The 20,070-nt window shown below is 36.4% G+C and overlaps 1 protein-coding gene across 3 annotated transcripts; it reads right to left on the reverse strand.

The window, feature by feature from the left end:
* Positions 1–15: 15 nt before the first annotated feature.
* On the reverse strand, positions 16–18,402 carry LOC128016955 (CTD small phosphatase-like protein 2-B). Of its 3 annotated transcripts, none has more exons than XM_052601926.1 (13): positions 18,185–18,402; positions 12,963–13,147; positions 10,308–10,437; positions 8,496–8,645; positions 7,075–7,299; positions 6,654–6,747; positions 5,799–5,910; positions 5,627–5,713; positions 5,316–5,378; positions 5,080–5,159; positions 4,563–4,689; positions 2,830–2,925; positions 16–2,608 (listed from the first exon to the last, which is right to left on the reverse strand). In XM_052601926.1, the coding sequence occupies exons 2-13, from the start codon at positions 13,122–13,124 to the stop codon at positions 2,543–2,545; spliced, it is 1,392 nt and encodes a 463-aa protein (XP_052457886.1). In that variant the 5' UTR covers positions 13,125–13,147; positions 18,185–18,402; the 3' UTR covers positions 16–2,542. The 3 variants fall into 3 exon arrangements, 2 of the variants coding, with proteins under 2 accessions (XP_052457886.1, XP_052457887.1); XM_052601927.1 differs by lacking the exon at positions 18,185–18,402 and adding an exon at positions 16,181–16,229; XR_008184330.1 differs by lacking the exon at positions 16–2,608 and having other exon boundaries at positions 5,085–5,159; positions 18,185–18,389.
* Between the last annotated feature and the right edge of the window lie 1,668 nt (positions 18,403–20,070).

The following is a 20,070-nucleotide window of genomic DNA, read 5'->3' on the forward strand; positions in this document are numbered from 1 at the left end:
GGATACAAGTCAGAATAATTTTCATAAAGTCTCCTTGATATTACACACCATTTGATGGTAAAATGAAGTAGCAGAAAAGGACATAAAATACAACCATCCATTCTCAAGTATCTAACATATTTTGACATAAGCTAACATTAAAATAAAAGAGCATGCAATTTTCCAAAGACTTAATTTCCATCGTATGAACAATCTTAAATAACATGTTTCAGGAAGTTACATTTAGACCTAGAGTGTTTCCCCAATGGCGCTCAAGGACATTCGCAAGCCAAATGGCTTTCAAAGATGGAGTATAAAAGAAAGCAAACCCGAAACATTCATCTGCAAAAAGTGCCCTCATTAAAAATCCCAGCTCTCACATAACAGACTGTTTACATGCGGAGAATGTTCATTGATTGTACCAACTACATACACAGATACAGCAAGATGAAAGAAGAAAAAAATGACGACAAGTTAGGTATGCATTAATACATTTGAAAATGAATACATTTTGAAAAATAGATATGACATGCCTTTTGGAATACAAATAATCAAAAATACAAAAAGATTTTCATGTAACTTTTTTTTTGACGAAGCTGCATGTTTTTAGTACAATATGCTTTGTACAAAAGTAACGCACATAACAATGAACTGGTTGTACATATGAAACAAACCTCTGCATCCTGTTTTACACTTAATACACAAATGCTCTTTGACAATCATACAAAATATTTGTCTTTGTAAGAAAGTGCCAGGGCCTAATGTAGATTCAACCCATCTCCCAACATCTGAAGCTATCATTCTGGACAAAGGATGCCATTCAGTTTAGCATCATTCGACTGCTTTGCATCAATGTAGGGAGAAGGAATAATTGGCACTAATAAAATGCTACTTACTATTTAACACTATGCTCAAAATGTATATGTAACCGTTGTTAAATCAGTCTATTCTATGAGAGAAATACTGTGCTTGTGAACTCTGTCAAACAGAGCAGGATCCTTGGGATCACAATCTCCTTTTTGCCCTTCCTATTCTCTTTCTATTGGGAAGTACCACAGGATATTTAGAAGTACACAGTAAAAAAAAAAAAAAAAATACTATGACAGGGCCACAATCCAATATAGACAAATGATGTAAACACAAACAACATAAATGGCACCAGTGACATGAGTAGAAAGTGAACATGTTCATTTACAAACAGGACAGAGGGCACAAAGAGAAGGGAATACAACTAGCCTGGCCCTGCTTCACTCACCCTGAATGGCACTTCTGTAGTTTCAACTCTTACTCTGTATTACTTAATTTGAAGTATCGCATAACTGTAAAATTGAAAAGGCAATTTAAGAATGGAGTTTTTTTTTTGATGATTATAAGGTATGATTACTACCATACCTTACTCCCATACTTTCATACACACTCGTGTCACACAATAACTTGTCATGGCTACACCTCCCCACTCCCCTAAAATAAAAGAAAAACCAGAACGTCAGGCAGTCAGGTTTAAACCATAGCGATGAGACTGTTGTTGTGCTGGTGCTATAAACAGGGCTTTACCAGGCTTCAGCCCTCAATCATCTTCTTTGCAATTCAGTTCGAATAGATTAGCACTGGGCAAATGCTACATTAACTACAAAATCTTCCATGTAATTTATACTAAAACAAAGCTGACATCTCTTTAAAAGGACACCAGTTTAAAGAGAAAAAAAATGTAAATATGAAACCATAAGGAGCAGAACCGTACTTTAAAAATATGTAATAAAAAAAGGTGCTACTAATAAACAACTAATATGTTGCTGGCTCTTAAAAGGTGAATAAATATATATGTGAAGAGACAGCAGCTGGAAGTTGCAGAGTTCTGATGCGTTGGTAGGAAATTTCTTATTTAAACAATTAAAAAAAACTAGTCACTGCAAATCTTTCACTATAAAACAGACATCACTCTGGTTAAAACCATTCTCAATCACACCATATTAAAATAAAGAGTGAATCCACTGTGCTGTGATCAGCACACAATTCATGAACAGAACAATAATCTTCCCTGAACATGCTCTTTGAGAAATGAACACATTTTGGCAAACAAAATGGGCCAGGAGTTGAGAGAACATTGATTTGTAGTAAACACCAAGCAAAGTGTACAGACGGGGAGGAATGCATAATGAAAACATTGATGAAAAATGAAAAAACATTCACTCACAAACTTCTGTCAGACAGTATGATTTTCTTACTGGCCATTCCTTATGAAATTGGTCAAAAGCCCAACAGTGACAACCAATCCCATTGGAGCATCAAAAGACAACATGATCTTTTTCTCCTCTGACTGCTACACATTCACTTTGTACTGAATGAAACCACACATGAAGCTCCAAACCCCTCTGGCTGCACAAATGGCAAAAAAAGCGCCAAAAAGGGAGTCATTTTTGTTTTGATGTTATCATAGAAATGAAAATTTGGGGGAATAAAAAAACAAAACAAAAAATTCAAGATTAAATGACAATGACGTTGTAATACAAAATGCATATCTGCATTTGTTGTCTTTGTTACTGTCCTGTCCCGCTATGTGTGCTCAGTCAGGGGGAAGGAGGTCATGAAGCCGAAACTGGTCACGAACATGTGGACGCACATCCTCATTCTGTGGAGAGATAACAATGGAAAAGTACAATTTGTATTTAGACTCATTCATAAATTCTTATTTTATATATATATATATATATATATATATATATATATATATATATATATATATATATATATATATATATATAAAAAAAAGTATTACACTACATATATGTTCACATAGGAATCTTGAGAGGAAAATTATGAAAACTAAAAGGAGGACACATTATAACATACCAATTCCACCAGTTTCTCCAAGAAAGGTACCAGCTTCAGAAGTTCATTGTCATTCTTGTCCATAAACCAGCTCTCAATTGGGATCCCATTGGAGAGCTGTGAGTGAAACATATGGGTTGGTGATTTTAGTTTTATAGATTTTCCTTCATCTCTTTCATTATTTGGTACCCTACCTAAAGAGCCCAGAAACACTCTTTACTTATGTATACTTCACAGTATCAATGAAAATGAATACTTCATTACTTTCTTAATTTTACTCCTTATATGTGCTTTGGGGAAAAACAAACTTGAACTATTCTGGGTGGGCTGGGGGACTCTGCTGAATATAAAGTCGAACAATAAGTGATTTAAAGCCTTGTATAGTTAGAATATTTAAATAATTGTGATTTAAAAATTTTTCTACAGTTTGATTGATCTTGTAAATGATTACAATCAAAAAATAAAAATGTCACTTTTAATTGGGCTGGGTATAGGGTTTAATATCTTTTAGGCACCAACCAAATTGCCTCGATACCACTGACCATCAAAAAATGTCTTGTCGTTCAGTACCAAATTTATTTTCTAAGGGTTTAATCTCATTAGCAGCATGCTTGAAGTGCCCAAATCAAGTGCTGATGATTGGCTGTGGCACAGCAACAATGAAATAAAACTAGTTTACGCCAGTTATGCCCTGCGACGTGGCTCACACGAGAGCCTGTAGTGTGTTAGCGTCAGCCACACCAGCATCAAGTCCCTCTCCAAAACTACTAATAAAGGCAGCGGCGCTATGACTGGGACTCCGACAAGTAAGGTTAATGTTTAGCAAACAAAAAAACAAACTCTGCTTACTTGTAGTGGTACATGCTTGTGTACTAATTAAGCTTACGTTAGACAATGTTTGGATGTACGGCTACAGATAGTTTCTAAATTGATGCTAAAAATGCTTTAAGGTTGACCGAAACTGGTTGCACTTTATTTTACAGTACGTGTACTAACATGTACTTATACTGTACTTACAGTGTATTTATCTAAGAAAGTTCTGGTACCACAAGGTAACTACATGGGGTAGGGTTAGGTTTAGGGGTAGGTTCAGGGTTAGTACCTAGTTATTACATAGTTATTGTAATTACTATAATAAGTACATAGTATGTACATGAGGAACAGGACTGTAAAATAAAGTGCTACCCAGAAACTGATCAAGTTCAATTCACATTAAACTAGTTATCTTGCACTTATCCATAAAGTTGGCTGTATTAACAGTTTAGCTTTTTTTATTTCCTCTTCACATTAATGTTATAGCCTCTGCCCCTGCTGACCCTGGCGTGAGGAGAACTTCAAGTGTCAATCCGTTAACACTGGCAGAAAAAGGAACAATGGTGAAGGAAAGGCCACAGTCACAAACTTCACGGTGAAATGTTTGCTCCCTTTGCAGCAGTACGCCTCACATACGGACTTGAAACTGTACATTTTGAAATGAAAACTACTTGAACTTTATTAAAAGTATTTGCACTGATTTATTGTGTTGGTTACATTTTCTCCTATATGCTTTTCTGTTCCTTTGTTCAGAGTTCAAGTTTTTTTAAGAAATGTGTAACGTATACAGTACTTATTAAAACTGGTTTTACAGAATTGATAAAAAAAAAAAAAATGCTCAGATTATCAAGGTATCAATATCAAACATTTTTAACCAGCCCTAGTTTTAAATACTCTTAATCTGTAATATATTTTAATAAACGGCAACACTGACTGCTCACCTGATAAGCAAAGGCTTGTGGTGAGTTATCAATAATTATAGTCTTGGACAGGTCCCGCCCAAGGATATTCAGATCCTTAATGTAGTTTCCTTGCACACATACACAGTGCTCACGAAATAATCGGTGCCTAGAACATGTTGGAAACACACACAGGGAGAGAAGAACGAAATAAATCTCCAGGACTAGAATCAATAATACATTCAAAGCAAATGGTTGACACCTGAGGATGGTGTGGAGTTTACATGTGCCAGAACCCAAAGCTCCCCATCTACTCCAATCTATCAAACCCTCACTGTAACCAAACCCTACAAAGAAACTCTGCACAGCAATGACAAAGCTGAGGCAGTGTTACCCAACAACTGATAACCAGCACAATTTTACATTTGAAAAGAAACCCCTTTTTTTTAAAGAAAGAAAATAAAAGTTATTACTATTATTATACTTTAAACCGCTATATCATAAGTAAAAGTCTTTAAATAGATTAAAAGAAAAGGAAAATAAAAAGAAGTCCACAGACCGCACCAGCTGTTTCCTCGGATCGAGAATGTTCAGCAACTTGTCTGCATAAACTTTCTTAGAGGCAGTGAAGAGAATGATCTAGAAGAGAAAAAAAGTCAACAGTGGAACAACTTCAGTCCACTATGAAGAACAGATGTTAACTTAAGCCAGGGTAAAACTTTTCCATGTAATATCATTATTTATTTAGAGAAAAGGGATGAGAGGTTATGTGGAGTAAAATGGATGAAGGCTTACCTCATAAATCTGTGACATGCGTTCAAGGAACTCTCTGAAAAATGGCCTCAATCTGACATAAACCTAAGAGAAATTGTTAATTAGACTTTAGCCCCTAAGAACACAGGGTTTTAGCACCCCCCTCCCCCCCAAACAAAAAAACTATTTAATAAGTAATCTCTCACTTATAAAAGTTTCACAAATTTCAAAATCACTCAACATTTTAGACTTGAGAAAACAGACTCCTGGACACTTAGTTTCTCAAAATGGCTCTATAGCCTCCTCTAGTGTTATGTTACTGACAAAAAATGCATTCACACAAAGATTTCCACCTGGTATATGACATCTTGGAAGAGTACAGGAAAGGTTAGTGCTGCATCATCCAGCTCATTCAAGCTACAATGGACAAGGGTTTCATCCTGTTGAAGGAAAAAAAGATAATCAGCATATATGCGAAAAATGAATCCCATGTAGTAGAAGTTTCCTTTGGTGTTAAAGACTGACCAGGTCAAGCACCAGGGAGAACTCGGGAGTACTGCGAGTCTTCAGAGGAAGCGCAGGTTTGCGAGTTAGCTGCTCTTCTGTTAGTGGAGGTACATGTTTGATGAAAAAATACCTGCAAAACATAAGAATATAAATGCTTGCTTTTAGACAAAAGGCTCAAACAATTCAAAACACTACAATTACAAATAAAACGTTAAAGACCCAACACAACTCTTAAAAATTCACCTTAAGTTCTATTTAAAATGCTAATGGTGGAAAGGGTTTAAACTCTTATTATACTTGACTTCTTTTTTTTTCCACACCAAAGGTAAGGTAGTTTATACCGTCTAGGTTGTGAAGGATCTGTCACAATACAGGAGGATTTCTTTTTTACTGCCACAGTATAGAGGTCAGACAGAATTATGTGTAGCTTACCAATAATTATGCCCACCTGATATATAATCCTTGAAAGTCTCTTTTTGCATTTATCAGAATTACAGTCAATCTATGTAACAAGATATTTAAAAGATGCCACCTGCTCAACTTCCTCTCATTTTAATGACAAAGGTTTAAAAAATATGTGTGCATTTTCAGCCCCGCAGCAGTTTTGTTCTCCCTGAGAGGGTTTACAAATTAGGTTTAATTGATCCTGTACTTGCTAAATATTTGTTGTGTTTTTCTTGTTATATATTTAATATTGTTGTGGCAATTTGTAATGATTTGCACGTGTCAAAAAGGTAACTATACAGAATGGGCTAAACAACCAGGCAAGCAATAATCTGAACAACTGGCTTGATCGGGCTAGTAGAAAAAAAAGAAAAAATCATATCATATTGTTAAGCTCCGAGTACGGACATTCACTAAAGGTGAACTCACGGGTCAAACACTTCCCACTCCTCTTCATATGAACCTTCAGCTGGGACAGTGAGAGAGGCGTCCACATAACCCCCTGTTGCAGGAGAGCCAGGAGCTGAAATAAAACCGAAAACATAAAGTGTATTCTTAATACACCTTACAGTTCAAAAGTTTGAGGTCAGTATTATTATGTTTTTGAAAGAAATCTCTTATGCTTACCGAGCATTACTCTTTTCTATTTGGATACAATTTAAATGTCATTTATTCCTGTGATTACGATTACTCTGTTCTTCAGTGTCACAAGAAACTTCAGAAATCATTCTAATATACTGACTTGGTGCTCAACAAACATTTCTTATGAATCAAAATGCTGAAAAAAAAAGGTAAAAGGAGACTGGGTCTAGGTTTGGGCTTAAGTGAAGCAATGTCATATCTTTAACACCTGTAAGAGGAGGCAGGTCAGAGTGGGGGGTGTTTTCACTCTCCTCTGCAGGTGTGTGAGTGGAGGGTGGAGGTCTGAAGGCCGAGGGCATGGCACTGGTATAGAGGGAGACACTTAGGGGCTCTTTAGATGTGGCAGTACTGCTGGGCATCTCTTCTACTTGCTCCATTTCTAGCTGCTTCACGATCTCTTCTGCCTCCACCACCTGGCCTGGGGAATCTGAGGCTGACACGACAAGACGGGATGATAGTGAAGGAGAAAGAAGGAAAGAATAAAACACGGCAGGTTATTTGAAGTAATAATCTGAATAAAGGTGCAAGTGTTTTTTTTTTATTTTTGTATTACGATCTTCAAAATAACCATTATGAGGAATCCAGGATAGACTTTGATATGGCTTATTTTATTATTATTATTTCTAAGTGTAAAACTAGTGTGAAAGGATATAGGATGTATAGTTGCCTAGTTACTCTTGGTTAAGTTCACAATATTCAAAATGACAGTCCCGCTATCCCCATTTCATCTGAATCCATCTCATGAGGACAAAATCCACCTCGTGTACCATGAGGTTTTTTTTTTTCCAGCATTGACATTTTATACAAAACTTTCTCTCTTTTTTTAATGATCTTAATATGATCATGTGTCATCTTTAGAGGTGGCTTGTGAAATATAAACAGAAATTTGTGAAATGGAAATGGGCTTTTCCACAAATCTGGCTACACTACCATTCAAACGCTAGGAGTTAATAAAAAAATTCAAATAATTATAAAAATATTAATTAAAAACAAATTAAATTAATGTTCATTCAGCAAGAACATCTTAAATGTATAGTTCACTCCAAAATGATAATTCCATGAAATCATAAATCATTTAATTTGACCAAAAGGGACAGTCATTTATAATGTTATAAAATAACATATTTCAAATAAATGAAAATAGGTTACATAATTAAGCAGATCTGTTTTCAACATTAATTATAGGAAGAAATATTTATTGATAATGAAAGCATATTAGAATGATTTTTAATTGTAATATTCTACAATATTACTGTTTTTACTGTATTTTTTATCAAATAACTGCACCATTGGTGAGCATAAGAGAATCCTTTCAAGAATATTACTGATATTCTTGAACTTTTAAACAGCAGTGCATATGAAATTACATAGAATCTAATGTTGGATGTTTATTTAACAAAGACTACTCTTCTTAAAGTAAGAAGGCCATCATTGCCAAGAATGAAGAATGCTTTATCATTAAAGTTTATTTAAAATACATATTGTACTGAACAACACGGGTACATCAGAACAATATTCTAAAAAGTTTGTCCTAAGTGTTCATGTGTCAACTGATGTAGAAACAATGTAGAAACAATTTAAAATGATCGTTCACGTCTTTAGTGTTTAGTTCAGTGTTTTTCATCTCACCATTTTTATTTGCTGGTGAGAAGAAATTGAAGACAGGAGAAAAGATGGTTCCAAGCAGGGTGGTGCGAGGTGGACTGCTCACAACCTCCTCAGAGTCGTCTAATTTCCCATTCGGCTTGACAGGCTTACTCGTGTCATGGTTCGTTGTTTCTATAGGACAAAAGTATGAAAAGAAAAACAAACTGAAAATTATAAATGCAGAAGAGACCATTTAAATCTCCAACTCCATATAGATTTATTACTCTATATTTGTTACTCTCCTTCAATTGACTGCTTGATACTGAAACCAGAGACTTTATTTGCAATTTTGATCTTTTATTTTTATTTGGATTACTACTGTAGCAATTTTTTTCATGCCACAGAGCGTCTCTTAAAACAGACACAGTAGACAGACTTGTGTTCGTAGCTAAAAACTTGTTTAAAAAAAAAATTATTTACATATCCCAGTTTAACAATTTCCCCCAGTTTGTTTATTAATTGAATCCAAATGCAAACATATTGAGATATATATAGAATATCGTAAAAAAATTTGACAATATCGAGATATTTTTTTTTTTCATTTATCGCCCAGCCCTAGTGTTCACTAGCATATTAGTTTTTGCTGTTGTAATCATAATGCCAAATCATGACATTTTACTGGTATTAATACTAATTTGAGAAGCACAGATGTATTGGCCAATAATTGGTACCAGCAATTGTTAAAAATCAGCCAATGATCAGCGCCGATTATACCCTGTCAATCACACACACATAAAAAAAGACTGTCAAGATTAACATGACAATAATGCATTACCAGTTAAAAATTAGCGACATTAAAGCAGGCTCTATTTGAATCTATGAATCACCCTCAGGATAAGCCAGGGTTGCAGATCCACAGATTTTCTATACACCAAACATTATTTCTAGCGTGCTTTCCATTTAATAATTCCAAAGATCTTTCTGCTTTCTTACTTCTGATAAGAAACAAAGTCTCATATTTCAAATCCTGTACATTCGATCACGAAATTCAAACAATGAATGCCATTTTGATACTTGTAAATGTCACGTGACAGATTGTAGTAGCACCATAGTTCAAGCAGCAGAGTGGAGCACAAGTGTTCTCCACTTTAATAAGTTTAATAAGCAAAATAAACACGAATGAACATCAGAAGGCATGTTGAAATATACAGTATAGCTTACCAAAATGTAATGTTTAATGTCTCAATCAGTGTTTCAACCATGGAAAGATAAATATGAACAGTATGTCACTTAACGTGGCATTCACCCCAGCAAAGTTATCTACCGTTCACAGTTAATTAGCTAGCTGTAAAACACGAAAAAGGAGCTTTTTTTGTTTTTGTTTGAATAAATCTGGCATGAAAACTGTGCGCAAAAGTTGTAAACAGACATTTCAATTTTTATTTGAGTGTAATTATGATATGTGAAAATAAATAGCAGTTGAATATAATAGGGCTTTAGTTCATTTTAACCTGTAATAACAGGGGTGCACATTAAGTGGTATGCAGATGTACATGTGCGACTAAAATAAAAAATGTGAGGCGTAAACTTGTTCAGTACCAAACCAAATCTCTAGGTGCTCTCATGAGAACAAGACTGAAAAACTTATGTGCATCTCTGAATATTATAGTAATGTGCCAAAAGATAAGTGTTTGCTGTGTAATTAACAGCATCAGTTAATCGGCTAATGGTATCGGCAGAGAAATTCAGTATTGGTGCATCTCTAATACTAATGACATTTGGGTATAGCGACAGCTTCTGTGCAGACTAGTGAATCAGTTTTCATTGTTTAACCAGGCAATGCAAGGGACTCACCTCCATTGACAAAGCTTTTTCTGCGGGCCCTGTAGATGCTTTTCCTCTGCAGGTCATTTTTCCTCTGCGGGGTGGAGGTGATCAGCTCACAGCTCAGATGATTCCTCTTTGCTGGGTTGTCCTGCTCCACCTGAAACACCAACAGTCATGCAAGAGTTTTATACACACCAGTTTTAACATGTTTAAGGTTAGAGATAGTTGAAAACCTGTTATTAATACTTAACTCCAAATGAAAATGCTAAAAAAAAAAGAAAAAAGAAGATGCAACCATTTTGGCAGCATATGCTGTGCAACCTCATAATATATTTGGGACCATTTATGTGGTTTTTAATTATCTACAAACATTTGCGAATTACTACACAGTAGGTGCCTGGTGTAAGCTGATATAGTGACTGGCACATAGCTCAAGCCAATGTTACATGACCAATTCAACTTCATCTTTCTTGACATTCTTAACTTTAATGCAAATTTTTAGATCGTTATAATATTAGGCACTCACTTGTACTTTGTGGGTTTTTTTTTGTTTTTTTTTATCTGTTCCGGATTTGCACACTCTGCATTGCAATCATTTTCCAAAATGTTTCAAGTTTAGACTGCATTTTCTGTTCATCTTGCCTCCGTTTAACGCATATTCAAGTAGTGTTTATAAGTGCAGTAGGACTGCAAAGGGCTGTCATGTGCATCTCGTCAGTAAAGCCAGTTTTGTGATTAGTAAATCTCCATCAGCTGCATTCAGATGGAGCATCATTAATACAATATCACTTTCATAAATCGCAGATGAATCGCCTTCGATTATGAACGTGATATTGCTGAAATAACTGAACACTGGAAATGCACTCAAAATCTCAACAGATTTGAAAACAATACTGCTAACTTTGTAAACCGTTACAGAGGAAAAACGGATATCCTCTGGTATGTAATCATTTAATAAAGCTTAAAAAGAAAAAAAAATAACATACTCCGCAATTTCCCAAAAATGTATAGACTGGCTCTGACTTTCTGCAACTAGCGTCTACTTGTCCAGGCTGTCAATTTGGAGCAAAAATCTGAGAAAAAGTTTTGTAGTGTATTTTAGCCTTTAGAGTTAAAAATGGTGAGAATCACTGCCCCAAGTCAAATTGAGGCAATCTAGAAATCAAAAAAGAGAATCTAATACCTTTACTGAACACAATGTGAAGCCCTGATGCATGCCTGTTAAAGCCAACCCTACCTACTGTCATTATCTGAGTGCTGTGGAACCACAGCTAAAATTAGAACAGGACTGAGCTCCTAAGACAAGCAGCGGCATTCTACCATGCATTTGTGGGGGAATATGATACCAGGCAGTAGCAGATTTAGGTATGGGCAACTGCCCAGTGTGGCATCGGGCACCCACACAAAAAACAAAACTGAATGCACAATTGGTGTTTTTACCACTCATTTACAATGCAATATCCATCAATATGTCATCACTCTGTGGGGCAGTTAACCAGGGGTGTGTTTCCAAAAGCATGGTTAACTAATGGTAGTTTGTTTCATTGAACTCCATTGGTAATGGAACTTATGACCATAGTCTCTCACTCAGACACAGGTGAAGGGTAAACCAACTCCACAAGTCTAATGTTCAAACTAATATTTACACACATCACAAACCAAACTTTTTTGGCATGTACCTGATATGGGTGTCAAATTGTTTTTTATTAATAATGAATTTGTATTTTACGTGATCACAATTTAATAAAAGATTGTAAATGACATTTTAATTTCCACTTTTAACATATCGCATAAAAAACAGAAAGAGAGCAAAGAATATTTACATTATCAAAGAACATAACTCAAAAACAAACAAAAAAAAATCAACAAGTCCTATTATGATCATTGAAACGGTCTACATTTTTAAATGAATCTCTTACTTACATTGTAAATATATACTTTGTTGTTTATGATGAGAGTTTGCGAGAGTGTAGAATAGAGTAAACCTCCAGCGTTTCAGCAATGTCTCATCTGAACACCTCTGATTGGTTATTGAATTCATAAAGGGAATTGTGTGTGATTGTTTATATGTGCAATACTGTAAAAAAGTTAATTAATAAAAATATGCAAAAACATGAGATGCCGCATGGGCAGACAAACAATTCTTTTTCAGTAAGCACGTTGCTTAAGCCACTCTCACAAAGGTGATTTAAGTAGGTAGAGTGGAAGGTAAGCCAGGAGCCCATTTAGGAAAAGAGGAAAGGGGAAGTGTACAAAAGATAAATGGGATCTTTGCAGCTATCACGCTAAATTAAGCTAATATATCACATAAGTTATGATGCATTTTTATTACACATAGGTCAACAACATTTTTTTTGTGCAACTAGACTACATAACCACACAATAAAATGTGATTTTGTAATATGTCTTTTTTATTATAAACGTCACACTTTATTGATGTTTTACTGTACAGTTGTGCAAAACATTTGTTCATTTAAAATATATATTAATAAAAAATTTGTGTTCAATTAATGTTATGTAGGGTTGGCAGAAGGGCACCATACAAGCTAGAACTGTCACTGATACCAGGTCTTGCTGTCATTCTATTCAAGAACATTCTGGGCAACAATAATCAAATCCAAGAAAAGAGCTGTAATGGCCTTACGATTATGAACTCACAATAAAATAAAGAGAGAGGCTCACCTTTATGGAACTTCCATGGATGAACTTCTGGATGCTGGACAGAAGGCCCTTGCTTTCACCTGAGCACTCCTCCATCTCAGAGTGCTTCCGCTTGTTCCGGGCCGTGCAGGGCCTGCAGGCGACGTTCGGCTGCTGAGAAGACTTGCGCATTCTCAGCCTCATTTTGTTAAGAGTCACATGTAAGACTGTGGAGAGAAACAAGATAAAACAGAAGATCATACTCAAGGTACAGAAAGACAACAAAACTGCATGGAGAGAGTAAAACAGGAGGAATTCACTCCATTTAGCAATGACCTTGAGAGGTCCAACTATGACCACTGGTTCTCACACACAGGTAAATGAATCACACTTTTATGGTTTTTAATTAATTATGGTGCTTAGCTCACTTCAGCCAAGTGCTCTAGCCACAGACATCTGGATGTATTCAAGACAACATATCCTTCAACATAATTCATCATTTAGTTCAAGCACCTCCACAGTCTGCTGAACCCAATTAAACATTTTTAAGTGCATTTTGAATTTTTTTTTGGTCCATTCCATGAAAGTCACTGGGATCAAAAACAATACAAGACCCTGTTGACTTTCATTGCATGAGCATTAAAAGAAACCGGTTTTTAAAAAAAAAACAACCATAAAAAAACCTTTACAAGGACAGGTGTGGACTAACAAGGGTGAGTAAATGACAATTTTGGGCTTTTTCAGTATTACTTTTTATTGCTTAATGCACTAGCAAAGAGAAAGAAAGGTGAGGAAATCACAGATCAACAGCAGGCAGCAGTTTCTTGCAAGACAAAAAAAAAAGAAAAAAAAAGAGAGAAATGAAAAAAGGACAGGGAAAAACAGCTAGCCTAATGTTTTCCTGATGTGGAGGAAGTGTCCCTCTCTTCTTTAAAGGCAGCCCTGTACATCAAGGGGGGAAAATAATCCTGAAATTAACTACAGAGCTTGGTCGTGTGTCCCCCCTCCTCAAAGTGTGCTTACGCAACAACTGACCACCAATACGCTCCACCATTTATGACCCTTCAGGAGTTACGCCAGGTCTGACTGTTGCTTCCAAACACTAGTGATTAAGAAATCTAACTACAATAACTTAGAGAAGATGCACACTAAAATTAAGAAACACTTTCTCCAGGATATCAATGGATTTCCAAGGACAAAGCTTTGTAGATCTAACAAAACATGAAAAACACTACAGTAGATTTCCTACGTCCTCCCAGGTGCCTTTGTAATCACACGCAGGATACTCTGATACACAAATACACAGAGAACCCAAATTGCACTGAACATGAGAACTAACAGTCTACAGAAAATGAGTTTTATATTTTAGGAGAGGAAAGCAGAGCTCCTCCTGCCACGGCTGCAGTGTGCAGGAGTTAAACAAAGAGAAGCAGCGAAGACAACGAACTACGAGACATACTGCAAGCATAGAAGCATGTAAGAGACAGGAGAGGAGAGGAATGGCGAAAAGTAAAGAGAGAAAGGCTACAGATGGTAATACATCTCAGTTTTTTCCTTAACCACCACAAATGGTGACTCATCCACTGCCTCGAACAGACATCATGCCAAGACAGCAACCTCACAACAACACTGAGGAGCTAAAGCCTTTCTGCTAGAAGAACAGAGGCACAGTGATATTCAACAGTCTTCAACAGCAGTTAGATTCAATAAAAGCTTGTTTAAATCTAATGTAATACATCAAAATAAAAATGATGATTGCAAAATCATTCTCTGACCTCTTCCACCACAGCAGTTTTCTGAAAGTCAGCATGTTCTGACAGCAAAAAATTTAATGAATTAATTATTAAATAATAAACACAAAGTTGGTTTGAAACAAAAACATGCCCTGACAGACCAGCAGCAAATTCAAGGCTGCTGACACATTTCCAAGAACTGATCCCTGAGGCTTTTTTTTTTTTTTTGACTCTTACTTTTTCACCAGGGCTGGTGCCGGAGCACAACCAGGGTGCCCCTTTTGCCACTCAAAAAAGTCCTGGGCCTGTGCCCAGATCCTGGTTTTGAACCAGCACCGAAACCTTACTGGTCTTGACAAGTGTCATCAGTAGGCAGAGTTTCCTTCTGAATGAGTGCAACTATTGGCTGAGCACCGGCTCCTCTCCGGCACTAGTCCCAGTGGAAAAGTACATTATAAACCTGACAGTGTAACTGCTGAACATGGACATGTTACTTAATGAATTAGCATGACACGTCAAGGCTTCACAGAAAATAACAATGCACTTTGTTGGTAACCTGTCCCATAGTAGCCAATAGCCATACAACTAGGACAGGTTCTCTTCTTAACTGGGAACCCCAGTAAAATTCCAATGCAACAAAATGTCTTAAAATTCCTTTTTTATATTTAAGTAAGCATTATTTACACACCATTATTGTACTTTATTTGTTTAAAAATATACCTGTAATATATATTATATTCAGTTTTAGTACTTAAAGGGTTAGTTCACCCACAAATGAAAATTAGGCCATAAATTTCTCTCCCTGAAGTCATCCTAGGTGTACAGGAGTTATTTTAAAAATTGTCTTTGATCTTTCAAGCTGTTTTATCCCACTGCACTGCATCGGTCCAAGAGAAGTTTAATAAAAAGTGCATCCATTAAAAACTCTTGGCTTATATCGAAATCTTCCAACATTCTTCTTTACAAATCCTTGTTTTGTACTTATAATTAGGGACTACTTTTGTTTTGATCTCTCTGCTGCATTTCGGCGTGCATCACTTCTGATGGCGAATGCGCAAAGTTGAACTCATACATCATTCCCCTGGAACTCCTTCATTTACAACTGTGAACGCAAGCTAGATTAAAGTGATTATTACGTTTTGAATATGGATATTTTTCTTACAAAAATGCATCAATTCGCTACAGAAGGCCTTTGTTCACCCCCTCGGAGCTGTGAGAGACACTTGTTTTTAATGGATGCACTTTTTATTAAACGTCTCTGGGACTGATGCAGTGCAAAACCGCTGAGTAGCAACAAACAGCTTGAAAGATCAAAGACATTTTTTTTAATTAACTCAGACTGGATTCATCTGAAAAAAAAAAATAAGTAATACACACCAAGGATGACTTCAGGGTGAGTAATTTATTGTTTAATTCTCATTTTTGGGTGAACTAACCCTTTAAAGGTGCTGTATGTAGGATTGACACTGAGTGGTTGAACTAGGTATCGCAGTGCAAATTCAAAATATCTGAAAGGATTTTTTTCACCTAGACCCTCCTCGTCAGACTTGACACACACACACGCAGGTTGCCAGATTGACGACACCAACAGGAATGAGTGCACTTGATGAATAAAAAGAAATACACTGTAGTAAATTGGCAGTGGGCAGGTTTCACAAACCAAAACAGAGAACGACATTCCAGCCCGGAAGGCACATTTTCAAAAAAGAATAACTGACTGCAGCATTGTTTCTGAAATAAACTATGTTTTATAAGAAACATTTCAGTATTGAGAGATCCAAGTGCTCTGAACTTTTGTATATTAAGGCTATTCATAATTTTTGCACCAGGCATGCATTAAAAGGATATTTTTTTGCTTCCGGTTTCAAAAACTAATGCCAAACAACGGACTGTAATGTATAGAGGAATGAAAATATGAAGTGAATTGCCATCGGATATTACATTTCGTTTTTTTACAAGTAAAATAAGGTTTTAAAAAATCGTTAAAGAAATATTTAAATGGTACAGTACTCAGTACATTGCTGATTTAGATTTTTTTGAATGAATTTTGGGTTTGTATGTTTTATTGTATTCGTTTTTATTGTTATGGATTAATGTAATTAATAATTAATTAGTAATTAATGTAATTTTGTTTTTTTTTACTTGTTGGACCCCAGAAAGAATAGCCACTACCTTGGTAATGGGAGTTGTTTAGGCTAATGGGGAACTAAATAAACAGCTAAACAATTATGTTAACTTAGCATGTTTCTTAAATATCTGCAAACATTTTATAGTATTTTACATTTTACTAGAGTCAAAAACGTACATACAGCACCTTTTTAACTTACTTTTACAGTTAATGGCTACGACAACATTTCTAATTTTCAGTTTTTCCATCTAAAATTCTTATTTTGTCAGCATTATTTTAATTAATTAAAATAATTTCAGTAGTCTTATTTTACAGTAACTCTGCGCTGTGTACCTTAAAAATTGTGAACTCTGACCTGTGAGTTTGAATAACAAATGTTTGACAGCACAGAGTATCTAACTTCTTGGATGAATATCAAAAATACAAACTTAAAAGCTGTATAATTTGCAAATAATTTCGCATTTGTAACACCTGCTTTTTATGAAGAACAATAAGAAATGCAACACGCCAAGCGCTCACAATTGTTTCATGACAGGGTGCAACCTTGGCAAATTGCATTTGGCATTAATTCTAAAAAACTATAACCAAACACTAAATTGTTGTTTTTACACATTTTTTAGAAGGTTATAGGCTAATGTTATGTCTGAGTCACGAAAAATAATAGCAGTTACAAAATATACATATGATTTCGGCAGAATATAAAACGTGCATTGTGTTTTTACCTCAAAAAAAAAAAAAAAAAAAAGGAAGAACATATTCAAATTTCTTAAAATATTGACTTGACAAAGGAATAGCACTGGTTGAGGAGCACTGCCCTGCAGTCAACTAACTACAATCAGTCAATCTTTAGAAAATACATTAAGTGTTAGCTGATAAACCTCATCAGACACTTCAGATAAAGATGAAGTTCAGCCGCTGAAACAAGAACAGTGTCGTAGTGGGCGGGAAACATACGCTAAAGAGATTCTGTACACAAGACGAGCAACTTTCTCGCGATTTCCCTCGTTTAGCCAGACATTAAGAATAACTGTTCTGACAATGATTACACGACTCCAGAGCCTAAAATGTGAGATGTATTTTTACATGCAGCAAACGCTCTTGACACATCTGTGCATGTCTATCTTCAGTGCAGGACACATGCAAGCATTATCTCCGTAGGAAACCAGTTTCTCGTGACTCGCCGTTACAAGAAGAAGCCTCACGTGCCATTCAACACAGCCGGCAATATTTTAATGACAGGAGAAAGCGCGGGAACGACTCGCGAAGACGGCAGCTGCCTGGCCGCGCATATAGGTGCTACGGGAGCGAGCCGAAACACAGCGAAACATTTCCGACCGGAGCGAAAGGACGGGTGTTTTGGGGGAACCCATATCACAAGCAATACAGACTGGTTAATAACTTACTGGGCGAATCTCTGGGGATCGAGTAACAGGATAACGGTCGTTTTCAGGGCTGCTGACACTCGCTGTTGTTCGCGTGCCTCTTCAGACGAGATTCACCTCTGTCCTCCCCGCACCTCTGGACGCCATTTCCCGCCTCCGTACCCACACAGTCAACGGCAGGTACCCGGATGAAGAGAGGAGCGAGCATGCGTCCTGCGGCGCGCGTCCCACACCCCCTTTCTGTTGTTCCGAGAATCAAAACAATATTGAGGCTTTGCAGTGCGACAGGTTTAGCGTACAGCATCTATTAAAATACACATAAAAGTAGCGGGAATCATAAATAAAACGTGTGCTTTAACAAAAACGCAGAGCGGAGATTAATTCCTTTTCAAAACGGAGTCAGTGTCGGAATTTAACATTACCAGGTAACGTTAGCTTGTCAGGTAAACTAGCAAATATGTATTATTTTATTACAATTTTTTTTTATTTACTTTTTGACAGGAATGTGGCTCCGACAAGTAAGCCTATAAATAATATAACAGAAGTCGCAGACTTGATTAACTAAATAAAATCCCTGTCTGTCAGATTGTAGAAGTTTTACAATCCTAAGGTTTGAAAAAGTTTTAAAGTTTAAGATAGAAATGTTTAGATTATAGATAAGAATCTAAGAGTTTAAAGTTCTTAGAAACATAATAAAGAATGTCAGCTTAATTGAGTCTAACCGGCTCGAGTGTTTTTACACTTTTTATCAGTTGGAGTTTGAATAGTCTTGGCTCATTTGAACAATAAAAGTCTATGGTAATTTCCCCAGATTTTATCGTAATTTTTTAGGAAAACCGTAAGACCGATCAGTTAGAAAAAGACAGGGCACAAAAGCCAGTACAGCCTAAGGGGTCTGGGCCGAATTTGTTGGCTTGAGCTTGAAAGCTCTAGAACGGGGTCTCCAAACTTGTTCCCGGAGTCCTGCAGAGTTTAGCTCCAACCTGCCTCGACACACCTGCCTGCAAGTTTTTCTAGTGTGTCTAAGCACAGTGGACTCCAACCCTGCTCCTGGAGAGCTACCATCCTACAGATTTTAGCTCCAAACACACCTGAACCAGCTAATCAAGGTGTTGAGGGCTACTTTATAATTAGACGGGTGTGCTGGAGCAGGTGCAGGACAGTAGCTCTCCAGAAGCAGGGTTGGAGATCCCTGGCCTAGCAAGACCTTAATTAGCTGGTTCAGGTTTAGTTAGGGATGGAGCAAAACTTTACAGCAGTGGTTCTCAAACCTGTCCTGGAGTACCCCCAGCCTTTCACATTTTGTGTTTCTCACTTATTTATCACCCGATTCAGATCATCAGCTCATTAATGGAAACTGCAAGACCTGAAGTAGGTGTGTCAGATATATGGAGACATACAAAATGCGCTGTGCTGGAGGTACTTCATGGTGAGGTTTGAAAACCACACATCTACAGGAATCTGGCCCTCCAAGACTGAGATTGGAGACCCCTGCTCTAGACGATGCATTTAGAAATGTAGTCTGAGAACAACAACAACAGTAGTAATCTTAAATAGAATATCAGCAGGCAGGCTTTTACAATCCATCTTAACTGTGTGCTAGCATTTATTTATTCATGCATTGCACATCGACAGGCAGGCAGTAAAAATAGAACGAGCACAAGGGGTATAAAATGAGAAGGAAAGGCACGTTCTGTTGTCATGGCAATACTGTTATCAAGCACTTTGGCGGAATTCCTGTATATTCCTGAATGAAGCGGATTTTAGTTCCATTCTACTTCAAATGCCATCATGATAAAAAGGCATTCCCTACATGTCTTAGAACAGAATATTTTGAAATGTGGTTAATCGAAGGCGAATACATACAAATTTACATAAATGTTCTTAATGCAAACAGATAGTAAAAC

Source organism: Carassius gibelio, chromosome A7, assembly GCF_023724105.1.
Source record: "Carassius gibelio isolate Cgi1373 ecotype wild population from Czech Republic chromosome A7, carGib1.2-hapl.c, whole genome shotgun sequence".
Lineage (NCBI taxonomy): Eukaryota > Metazoa > Chordata > Actinopteri > Cypriniformes > Cyprinidae > Carassius > Carassius gibelio.